Source organism: Perissodus microlepis, chromosome 11 (assembly GCF_051167445.1).
Source record: "Perissodus microlepis isolate ML-2025 ecotype Zambia chromosome 11, ASM5116744v1, whole genome shotgun sequence".
NCBI classification, from domain to species: Eukaryota; Metazoa; Chordata; class Actinopteri; order Cichliformes; family Cichlidae; genus Perissodus; species Perissodus microlepis.
The window spans coordinates 17,271,764-17,284,001 of NC_140471.1; the positions used below are offsets into that span (position 1 = coordinate 17,271,764).

The following is a 12,238-nucleotide window of genomic DNA, read 5'->3' on the forward strand; positions in this document are numbered from 1 at the left end:
TTTGAGACGTACATGGAGGTGACAGGTGATGGGTGTGCCTTTCCACATTAATATTTTGTCTTTACAAATGTTAATTTGTTTCTTTGTTGTGCTTTGTGTGTTTTACTGTCTCATTCTTCTTTTAAACTGACTGTTGATGATTTTTCTTTTAAAAAGACTTGAAAATGAAGAATAAGTTCATAAAATATTGCCACTGAGTTGACTTTTGCCTCCATATTATAAAAAGAATGAAAATGTAAACACACACAAAGGCACAAATACGTTATTTTTCACATGCGTTGTCCTTCTCTTTACCTCTTTGCTTCTGTTTCCATCTTGCTTTCTTAGACACATCGATTCTGTTCTTGAACTCTGACACACACGCGTTTTGATACCGTTTGGCCTTGTAGCTTAGTGAAACAGAGCTAGAAGAAGGGCTTCTGTTCTACTGATGAGACAGTAATTAGTACTAACTCCTAAGGGAAAGCAGATAGACTTCACATAGCTTGACACTCTCTCACTCTCTTTCTCCATCTGTCTGTCTGTCTGTGTCTTTTCTCTCTCTGGTCCTGCCATTAACAGCAGCAGCATGTTTGTGTCCTCAAAACAAGTACAATCTAGCACATTCAGCTAACTTTGTGTCAGCCTTTGTCAGCTCTGTCAAAACCTCCACTGCATGCATTAATGGAAAGACGAGACAGAATGTGATGGAGAATATATGTACATGCAAATATAAAAGGTACAGAGATGGGGTCAATTTTTAGTTGGTATATTTGTAGAAATATACCAACTGTGTGTTTTCACTGAATTGACTGAAGGAAAACATCTATATAATTTTTGCAGCTCAACCTGCTCCGTTTGGCACCTTCTCTTGACTGCTTCAGTTTGTTTGATTTTAAAAAGAGCACACAGTGAAGGACATTTCCATAGAGATTATGCATTTTCATTAGCGATTTAGACACTATGGTCATGTGTGTTGCTTTGGTCCATGTGGGGATGGGCACTTGGGTGAAATGGCCAGAAAGATTCTGTTCGCTTCAGCAGTTTTGCTGGAATGATTGAAAGTGTGAAGTGTGTGCGAGGGAGCGCAGCACTGGGAATCTTGTATTGCTGTTTCAGGACTTTTTCAGTGTATAGGAGAAAGTGTTTTAGGAGCCTTTTTTTTTGATTGACAACGTTTTTGCTGGAACACCCAAGAATTAAATTTTTATTATTTGTATTTTTTTACTACCACTTTAGATGCATTTGTATGAGTGTGTCAGTGTGTTAGTGTGATTTATTCTGTGTGTTTACACGTGTGGCTTTGCGACCATATGTAAGTGGATAAACCTGCTGCTGAGTGTTGTGGGATTACCTGTTCAGATTAGCCCAGTTAACTCATTTATAAATGTAAAACCCAAACCTGGGATCTCATCAGCCTTTTAATAGGCTTTGACTTGTTGTTGTTGTAGGCAGATTATATTTGACCTACCTCAGCCAGTGCATGCCTTTTGATGCCCTTTACATAAGCATTCAACTTTTGTAAGCTTTTTACTGAAAAAGAGAGTTTTACATGTTGCACTGTAGCTTCTGTTTAATTGTTTAGCCATTTGAATTCAGTGTGGTAATGGAGGAAAAACTACTTTACAAAATGCAAATGCGCTACATGACTAAGATTAGCTATGTAGCTTGACAACAAGGTCTGCTTGTTGCATCTTTAGGTATTAGCCAAGATGGTGGTGTAGTCATGTTAACACCAAGGGCTACTCTTTATTTTTTGCATTCTCTTTTGTTATGCTCATTTCCCCATTTAGGCCTTTTTTTTTTTTTTTTTTTAGAATTACAAACAATTTTAATCAATACAAAGTTAGCACTCCCAGCTAACTTCCTGCTAGCTTACTTGGCAAATTTTGGCAAGTCTGCTAGCACTAGAAGTTCATACAATTTATTAAAAATGTTGTTTATACCCAAAGTTCCCATCTCATGGCTTGGCTAATGAGATTGAGAAAATGTTTTCATTTCAACAGAGGAGATTAGATATTAGCAGAGGGGCAACATGGCTAACAAAGGGAATAAAAAACCTTTCTATTTTGGTCTCTCCAGATATCCATGGAGTACTACCAGTCAATCTGACTAGTAGTTTCTGGTACAGCCTGACATATATATCTCCAAGTGGATGGAGAAGATTGGTACAGTCTGAGGAGGTCAAAAGGGCAGATGGCTGCTGCTCCTACAGCCTGGTTTTAAAAGGGAGTTTTTCCTCCCCACTGTCACCAAGTGCTTGCTCATAGGGAGTCATCTAATTGTTAGAGTTTTCTCTTTATTCTTGTAGGTTCTTTACCTTACAACTGTTACTGTTGATGTGATTTGGGGCTATGCAAATTAAATTAAATTGAATTGATGTGACAGACAACAGTGTAAATATGGAGGTATCGAGTAAAAAAAAAATAACCAGTCACATACATCCATCTATTCATGTAGGTGCCAGTGAGGATGGACACAGTAAGTGGTTCATCAAAAAGAACAACTTCAGGGTGATGATGAAGATTTGTGCCCAAGCAGGCCCAGTTAGTCAAAGCTATAAGTAAATGGGATTACAGGCAGTGGTTTCTTACAGATTTGTTTTGCCCAGTTAAACAGATTTACTAAATTGATTTGGTGTTTAATTCTGCTGAATCATGAGGCATCCCAACCACAAGTCAAAAGTGAAAGCACATCTGAGTTTGTGAACCGTGGCTTCCAAGACACGTGTGCTAGAGCTTTAAGCCCTCGTTACAGGGCTTTTAAGAACTAGTTAAATGTAAGATGTCATGTATGCCACCAGACTAAGCAGCTCTCTAAAAATTAATTATGAAATCTAAAGTTGATGATGGGCCAGTGAAATGGAGCTACATTAGAGCTGTTTAATGTTAAATCTTTGCAGCAGAATTCTGCCACTTGTGAATGGTCCAGGGGTGTTTTGGTTAAACAGATGCAAAAGGATTTAGTATATGAAAAAGGATGAAAAAGGATTTAGTATATTCTAGATGAAATAAAAGCATTTCCACCTCCGTAAATTCTTATACCCTCTACTTGATTTTTTTCTTTTGCAGCTTGTTACTCGCTGTTTCCTGAGCTCTGGACTCCCGCTGTACTCCTCCAATATCCCACCATTTAATCCCTTTTTACAGTAGAGACAGCTCTACACTGGGCAAGCAGAGCAATGCTAATAAATTCACCCTTAACAAGATTGCAATTAGCCTATTGATTCTTTCAACCAACTTCCTTGCCGCTGCAAAATTGCCTTGCACAATTACATTTCTGTGACACAGCGCAGTGACAGCTAACCGCCTCAGATTTAAATGTGCTTTGATCCCCTCGCCCTTGGAACGATGAAGGTCACTCATCTTTTCTCTGTCCACTCTCTGCCTTTTCATCCATACACCATGTGAATATAGCAATAACACGTTCCTCTCCTTGTTTGCCCTTCTGCAGACTGAAGAAGAAGTCTCAGTCGGTGGATATTGCCAGTCAAGGTTTCTCCCCGACACTGGTGCCCGCCTCGCCCCTCAACAAGGCTGCGCCATCTGTTGCCAAGACAACCACCGTCCTCGCGGTGCAGGAAAACAACACCACCAACTCCCAGCGCCGCAGCCCCCGGTGTGGCGAGCTGAAGAGAGGCTACACCATAGGTAAATGACACAGGGGCTGGGGCTGTGATCCTGTCTCTCTGTGTGCCAGTGGAGAACATTTCGCCTGAATTTGATGTCCAGTTATTACTTGAGTCAGCATTAAAATGCACCGTCTGAGCTGCTGACATGCATTTCTCACTCAGCTTAGCTTCCCCTTGTCACCTCTTCAGATGCTCTCCCCATTACACAACTCCTGATTCATTTCCTTCACATAATTTTTAATCATGTGGCTCTGATGAGAGTTGTTCCTGTGATGAATTCTATTTCTGGTGGTGGTGGCTCTGCCTGCTGTGGCTCTCTTTCTGTGTCAGCCAGTGGGTTGGTACTAGTGCCCTTTAGGGAGCTGACTTTTTGGAGATAATGAAATGAGTGTGAGCTAAACTAATTTCCAAACTGATGAATGCGGTGCATCCTCTGTTCACTTCATTGATGAGATTTACTTCACAAGCTGCTTGGGTTGAGGTTAGAAGGTGGAAGTGTGATCTGCGAGGTATTTCTTGCTGTAGGCCTGTTCTACTTTTATTTCACAGTCCCTTTCACACTTCCTTATTCTGGCTTTATTTGATTTTTTTCAAATGTGTGCTTTAAAGCAAGTCATACCGAATCCAAATACATTGTTATTGTTGCTTTTGGACTCGATGTTTAATGTAGCAAGCTGATGAAGTTATCCGTAGCTGTGGAATCAGATTTGAAGGAGCAGGAAAAAAAAGTGATGTAAAGCTCCAAATATGTCAGAAGGAATTTCAGAGAAAAGTGTATAAATATATGAACAGGACATTTTAGTTCACTTTAATAATACCGCAATTAAAATGACACAATCCTTGGGTATGTAAATTTCAGTGATACGATGCTATTAAGGGCATGTATATGTGAGGGAAAAAAAGCATGGAAACAAGAGTAGCATTTATGGAAATTGAAGGCAATGTAGAGGAGAAATTAAAACCGAAAGACAAAGTGAGCGTTGACTTTTTAAAAAGCTCCTTGCCTGGCACTTAAAATCACCTGGCAGAGCAGAGAGCACTGAGGACTCTGCCAGATTCTTATGTTTATTGATCAGCTCAGAATAATAATTGAAATGATGATATTTTACTTATTTTACTCCCCCGACTTTGTTTACCTGAATGGATTAAATGGCTTTCATAAAATACATGAATAAGAAAACAGGAAGTAGCAATAAGATGGCTACTGCTACCTTTAACAGCAAGTAGCCTTCTGGACAACAACTATTATACAATACAACAGAGAATTTCTTCAGAACATCACTTTTTATATAATGGACTGTATTGTGTGGTCAGTATTATTAGCCCCCTGAAAAACTGAGCTTTTTATTGAGCCATAGCACAAACCACTGATGTGCAAAAATAACTTACTGTAAAATTGGATTATCTTCCAATTAGCATAGAGTATAAAAACTTCAGCAAAGGTTCGAGCTGTCACTCTAGAAAACATCAAGGCAAAAACTAAAGAAATCAGTTTAGATTTGAGAAAACAAATTATTGATACTCACAAAGCAGGAGATGGATATACAGAGTTAGATTAGATTAGAGAGATTAGATGAAACTTTATTAATCCCTCGGGTGGGTTCCTCCGGGAAATTCAGTTTCCAGTAGCAAAGCACCGAAAGAAGTTGCATGTTACAGATACATTAAGGGGAATGAGAGTAAGGATATAAGCATAAATACACCATATATACACATATACACATATATAGATACAGAATATACAATATGGAGTTATCACAGTGCTTCTAAGTGTCAAGAACTGGAGTGAGACATATCATCAAGAGAGCCACATAGTGCAGAACAAGCCTGGCAGAGGTAGGACGCCAAAGATTTCAAAGACTCTGTAAGGAAAACTGATGAGAGATGTGTCTAAACAACTGCCAACACAAGAATGAATGACTTAGCCAAGTCGGGAATTATAGTCTCAAAGAAGACAATAAAATGCTGCACAGGAAGGGTCTCTGAGGTAGGAGACCAGGAAAACCTCAATTTCTGCAGAAGAGACACCTACAAGCCAGAGTGAAGTACGCTAAGGACAACCTGGAGAAAGATTATGCTTACTGGAACGCGTCCTCTGGACAGATGACACGAAACTCTTTGGTCACAGAAACCAAGCAGTCAGCACCAAAATTGGGTCGTTGCTGTGAGTGACTTATGTTGTGTGCTTGACAACAACCAACAAAACATATGTCGCTCCTGGACAGGAGCTACCTCTAGAAGACCAAAGTGAACATTACTGGCTGGCCTGCACAAAGCACTGACTTGAATCCAAATGAAAATCTGTGGGGTGAATTGAAGACCAAGGTTCATGCCAGTAGACGCTTTAGAAATTCTCAAAAGTAGAACGTGCTGGGATTGCTCAGGAGGCAAGCGTGAGACTACATCAAATGACTTCAGGCTGTTATCCAGAAAAAAGGATACACAGCTGGGGCTAATAATTCTGTTCTCATCTGTAGGAGTAGGGAGTAGTGAAGGAGTGAATGATTTGGGATAAGGTAAAAGGTCACTGTGACCTCACACAGTTTTGCACATTCATTAGCTGGTTGTAACAAACTTTCACAGAAACATTTATGCAGCTACAACATTTTATAGCCAAAACAGCAAAGGTCAAATCTAGACAAACGTGGATGTAAATTGCACCAAGCAAAGGCATACAACTGTACGATGGCAATTCTAGTCTGATGCCCTTGCAGCTCTATTATTAGAGTTCTTGGTACATTTGAATTTCACTTCATGGCTGAGCATACAGTCTGATTAATCATGTAAATCAGTGCAGCAGCGGTGGCTGTTCTGCAGGGAGAGGACAGCTTTAGAGTTGAGTTGCTGCAGGACCGTGCCACTTTAGGGTCGCAGTGCACCACTGAGCAGGCACGATTTGGCTCAAGGGTGCCGCTCTACTGGTGCCACACCAGTGAACTTTCTATAGTGATCACACATCGACGCCGCTGCTTTAAGCAGGGCATTGAGCGAAGAACGGACTGATCCATCATCTCAGTCGGCAATAATCAATAGAGGAAATTGTGGGATAAAAGCTTGGCCACACAGGTGGACTGGCTGTTGACAGTTCGGCCCGCTCTTGTCATCCATTGCCAATTCAATGGCAGCTGCTGGCTCTTTGTAAAAGCACAGGGTCGGAAGTCACAGTCATTCAACCATAAAATGAAATGCGACCGTGACTTATTGTGCTTTTACGGCTTTTAACTACAAAGTAACAAATTGTACAAGGTTCCAAAGCATGAGTCATAGCAGTTAATCATTTGCTCTGGCTAGCGTTGTCCTAGATAAACCACAATTAGATCAAGGCCCGACTTTTCACATGACTACAGAAATACTGCATCTGCCAGTCATTTACACAGCTGGATCACATAATGAGACATTGATGATCGACTGTCCCATCTCTCTATTTCTTATCGCGATTGGATGTGGAGCCCTGGGGCATTTTTAAACCCAGGCCAGGCTGCTCCTGCAGGGATGATCATGCTAATTTATTCTAATGGGATAGCAATAATGTGGCAGGCCACTCGCTGCGCTTGTCTGCCAAGCTTCAGACAGACCTGTCATTAGAGGCACATAGCAGATTCACAACAGACGTTTTAATAACCCAGCCAATGAGCCTCCTACCAAGGCGACGCCACCTCCGAGGGTAAGTGTTGATGGTGTTCTTCAATTAAAAGTGCTACAGTCACTGCTGCATCCTGTAACTCAGAACGAGAAGAGAGCGAGCAGCATCCAGACATGACGTTGATGAGGATCAGCCATTGCTCAGACTGCTCATTTCAGTACATGATTTGCTCAAGAAGAATTGATGGATAAATGTATAACTCTACATACATGCTGAAGGAGAAAAAAGGGTGTAACCAGAACAAAAAGAGAATAAAGAAGTAAAGACAAGGAAATAAGAAGAGAAAAGGGAAAATGAGAGGGGAATACACAGAGAAAAGAGAGTGGCAAAAGCAGGAAAGGAGTGTGAGGGGAAAAGAAGAGAAGTGAGGAAAAAGAAAGGAATGGGATGCAGAAAGCGGGTAGAGGCAAATGGGAGTAAAGGAAAGGAAAACACTGAAAGGGAGGAAGAAGTTAAAGGAGAGAAACTATGGGTAAACAATGGAAAAGAAAAATGAAAAGAAAGGAAATGAACAGGTTTTACAGGAGAATAAATAGGGAAGGAGAGAAGAGTGATGGAAGAGAAGGCTAAGGAAATTTGACACAAACAAAGAATGAATGGGGAAATGAAAAATGAAAGGAAGAGAGAAGGTAGGAGAAAACAAAGAAACGGCTAATGAAGGAAGGGGGAAGTGGAAGGGAGGAAAATATAAGATGTGAAAGGGGTAAGCTAAGCAAAGAGACGACTGAGGAGGAAATTTAAAGAAGGGAAAAGGGGGGAAAAGAAGGCAAAGGAAACAAGATAAAAGGAAGTGAAAGGAAGAGAAATGATTGGTGCTATAACGAAGAAAATAAAACTAAAGAGAGGGAACAAGTGGAAAGATTGGCAATAGAGAGGAAATGAAAGGAGAAAAAAAAGGAGAGGCAAAGGAAAGATTCTTGAGGGAACGACACTTGACACCAGCTCTCCCCAGAGTCCCGGCTTCTCCGTCTGACAGCCTCCTAGTCCTGCTGCCACGTCTGACCTTTACATCATTATAGCCAGCCTCGAGCCTGCACTCCAGAGCTTGGCGAGAGAATGCCAAACAGGAGATGAACCTTGTGTCCCCGCGACTGTAGACTCATTAAGGATGACTTACCGTGTTCCTGCCTACAACAAGCGCATGCGAAAACTGCTTCATCACACTGTGCTCTCATTGCCGTACAAGTGCTCTTCAATCTCTTTATTCTCCGGGGCTGACTCAGGCGCTCCGTGCCTATATGGAAGCACACATGCGTCTGACTCTGCCTATGTTTGTGTACCGTCTCAAGTTAAATATGGAGACGGATTATGGCTATAAGGCATCTTTGTATGGACGCAAAGGCAGAGCCCTGCACAGCATGTCACCGCACCTAATGGCTTCTAAGAGGAGAGCTGGATCCCCCCATTCCTGTTATTTCTGCTCTTTCTACCATTTTATTCCCCAGTGTCTCCTCTGCTTTCCCGCCTTTTCCAACCACCCCCCCATGTCTCACTCTCTCTGTCTTCACAGTCTCTACCTTGTTATGCCCTAATGTATTTCCTGTGTTTCTGACCGGGGGGTACTGGCAGAAGGGTAATCTGTCTCAAAGACAGACGGACAGCTCCACAACAGATTGCTACAAACTGTGGCACCAACCGCCGCTGAAGTGCTGGAGAGGGGCATTTTATCACGTTACGATCTAGTCTGGCTTAATTTCTCAACTGAGACAGCTAAACTTGTGCTCATGCACATATAAGCACATATGAGCAGACCGTTGCCTACAATAGTTAAAACCGGACCTGTTCATAGAGGGTTTGGTATGCAACTTTGGTAAAAGCAAAAATTATCATCAGTGTTTTCTAAATTTACAATTGAATCTTTAGATTTGTTTTTGGTTTAAGTGTGCTACGTTATAAACTAGTTTTCTATTGATTATTGATGGGGAACAATCAGACTATCACAGCAGTCAGTCAGAGCCTGTTTCTGAATTCCCATCAGGATCCATCATGAATAATTTCCTTTTAAACAAGGTAAACTGTGTGAAATTATTCGAATGCTGCTGTGCACACCTCGGTGAGCACTAGCGGCTTGCAGGCAGATGCAGAGGCCCGACTTTGCCGGCATAGCATTGTATCGAGGGGAGCTGACAGAGGAAATGCTAATAAACAAGGCGGGTGTGCACGTGGCGGCGTAACCTAACACCCCGAGAGCGGCGGACCCTGCCACCGCCACCTTCTGACTGATTATTCCCCTGTTAGTTATTCATTGGATTCTCACTGGAGGGTCGAAGAGGGGGAGGAGTTGGTGTAGCGGTCAGAATCCCATTAGCAGCTATTCACAAGATCGAAGGACGTGTCGGGTTGAGCGTTGGAGCTGGTGTCCTGTTGCTCCTTTACTACTTGTGCTTGTGTTTGTGTGTAAAGCCATCGCTACAGCAGTTGTCCTTGAAAATAGTACAGTTTTTCCCCAGTCCCCAGCAGCAGCAGCATAGTCACAGCATGATGTAGCAGGAGGAGCTAATCACTACAGCGGCTGACAGTTACAGCCAGCGCCGCAAGTGCTATACTTGTGTCACTCTTGGTTTCTGTGTTTGATGTAATTGTCTCAGGTGGCACATCTCTTGTGTTTACACATCCGGACTGTAGCCAACGGTGGCAATTACACACAAGGCTCTTTAAGACATCCCCTTTGCTCTTTTTCTAGTAAAATGGGACAAACTTGGATTTCTGAAACTAGAAAAGAGAGATAAAAGAGATGAAAGCAGTGTAGTGGAGCATTCTGTTTCATTTGTGAATTGAGTAATGGGGAACTCCCAAGATTGTGCAGTCCAAAATTCTAACTTGTAGTCTCAGACATGCAGTGGTAGACAGGAAAGTTGGCATTGAATCAAAGAGTCCAAATAGAGACAAGACAAAAGACAAGTAGGTAGAGTGGTTGCCCCATGATCGGAAGGTCGGGGGTTCGAATCCACTGAAAGCCTACCGTAAGGTACTGTCTCTACACACTGCTTCCCGGGCGCTGCATTTGGTGGATGGTGATTGCTTCACTGGGTGAATGGGTTAAATGCAAAGGAATAATTTCCCTACAGGGACGAACACATTATTATTATTGTTATGTGTAATGTTGGAAAGCTTGACTGACAAGAACAAGATGACAGAGAACAATGGGAACAAGGGACTATATGTGTTACTGGTGGGCGATCAACTGATTAAAACTGCGTAAAAAGTCAGCTGTTTTCCTTTGTCTTTTTGTCTTTGCTCTTACCAGTTACAGCCCCTGCTGACCACGAGGAACTCAAAATTCCATAATCCCCACTTGCCCCTGGGATGCATTGATACATGTTTTGTTGCTCCTATTATGCTCCATAGTTGTGAAACATCTGGATCTAAAGGGTTTTTTTTTGACCAGTTCAATTTTCATTTTTTTGTTTTATTTATATAGTACAATCACAACAACTGTCCCCTGAAGTTGCTCTATATGTATGGGAAATACCCAACAATAATACAGATTAAAACCCCAACAATCAAATCAATGTGAGCAAGCACTTGGCAACAGTGGGAAAGAAAAACTCCCTTTTAACAGGAAGAAACCTCTGGTAGAGCCAGGCTCAGGGAGGGACAGCAATCTGCCACGGCCTGTTGGGGGTGAGGGGGAGGGAGACAGGATGAAAAAAAGCATCCATTACAACCAGAGAAGATGCTAAGACTTGGTATCAGGGCTGATCCAGAAACATTTTTATGGATCATTAGCCGCGAATGAAGGCAATAAGAGTCTCATCCTTCCCACAATGCAGTGTGCTGTGTTACAAACCTTTGCCTTCTGGTGTTGCTGCTCGCTGCCTTAATGACAGACATGAGAGTGCTTGAGAGTGAAAATGACTTTGAGAAAATCTGCAGGATTAGATTATCTGAGCTGCTTATGATACCAAAAACTAATATTTCTCCTCTGTTTTTGTCATCAGGAAAGATCAGAATAAATACATTTTCAGGACGCTGCTTCTTATCACCATGTAAAACCCAGCGTTTCTATGGTCACATCGTTTCCAACAGTCGAGAGGTGAACATCTTAGATGCAGGAGGATAACTTTTATTGTGTCAAATGATATGCCAGTATAGGTACTCCTTTTATTTACCTGTTTTAATATGTTCACCACCAGGGGGTAGCGTGTTTCCAGAAAGTTTTTAGTGCAGTCAGAAGTAAGTTTGCAGTTTATAGTCCATTTTTCTAAATACCTGGACTTCTACATTAGCATCAGTGCTTTCTCTGCATCCAGCGATTTTTCTGCTTCTTCACATGTTGTACTCAGATTGTCCCCTCTAAGCTTCCTCCTGGATCTCGGTACTTCCAGGAGTAGCTGGTCAGCTAACCTAAAGGACCGACAGGGTGTGTAGGGGTGAAGAAGCCCTAAACACCAGAAGAGAGGTAAAGCAGGGCAAGATTGGGACAGTATTAAAAAACAAACATAAGAATTTTAAAATAAACTCTAAAAGACACAGGCAGCCAGTGCAGTGAGGCCAGCACAGGGGTTATATGCTGTCTTGTACGAGTTCCTGTTAGCAGTCGTGCAGCAGCATCTTGAAACAGCTGCAGATGTGAGATCAATGATCTGACTCGTTTCTTCCACTGGGTCTCACATTTTTTTTAATCCACACAGCTTTTATATTTGTGAAAAAAAAAGATGAAAAGTGAGCATAGTTAGTGAGTACAGTGTGGTTCATGTGTCAGACATGTAATTTTCACTAAAAAGGTGCAATTTTGAGTCCCTGCTTTCAAATAATTGCCTAATGGCCACTTATTCCATTTTAGGTGAATAAGAGGTGACTTCAGACTCACTGTTTTTGACATGAATGTGTTCAGTGCAAATGGACATTAGGTATGATGTAAACTTCAGCTGTTTGTCATATATCTGTCTGATATACATTTCTGTAAAGATTAGGTTGATATAACCATTCTATTAGTTTGCTGTAGAACTCCAGATGTAGTATTTGTGGTCTGGAAAGAGAGT

The 12,238-nt window shown here is 41.7% G+C and overlaps 1 protein-coding gene across 2 annotated transcripts in view; it reads left to right on the forward strand.

The window, feature by feature from the left end:
* oxr1a (oxidation resistance 1a) overlaps nucleotides 1-12,238 on the forward strand; it is a 167,429-nt gene that overhangs the window by 74,589 nt on the left and 80,602 nt on the right. For both annotated transcript variants that reach the window (XM_084942749.1, XM_084942751.1), the window contains exon 3: nucleotides 3,433-3,629. In XM_084942749.1, coding sequence (XP_084798875.1) covers nucleotides 3,433-3,629 — 197 coding nt within the window. The remainder of the gene's footprint in view (nucleotides 1-3,432; nucleotides 3,630-12,238) is intronic.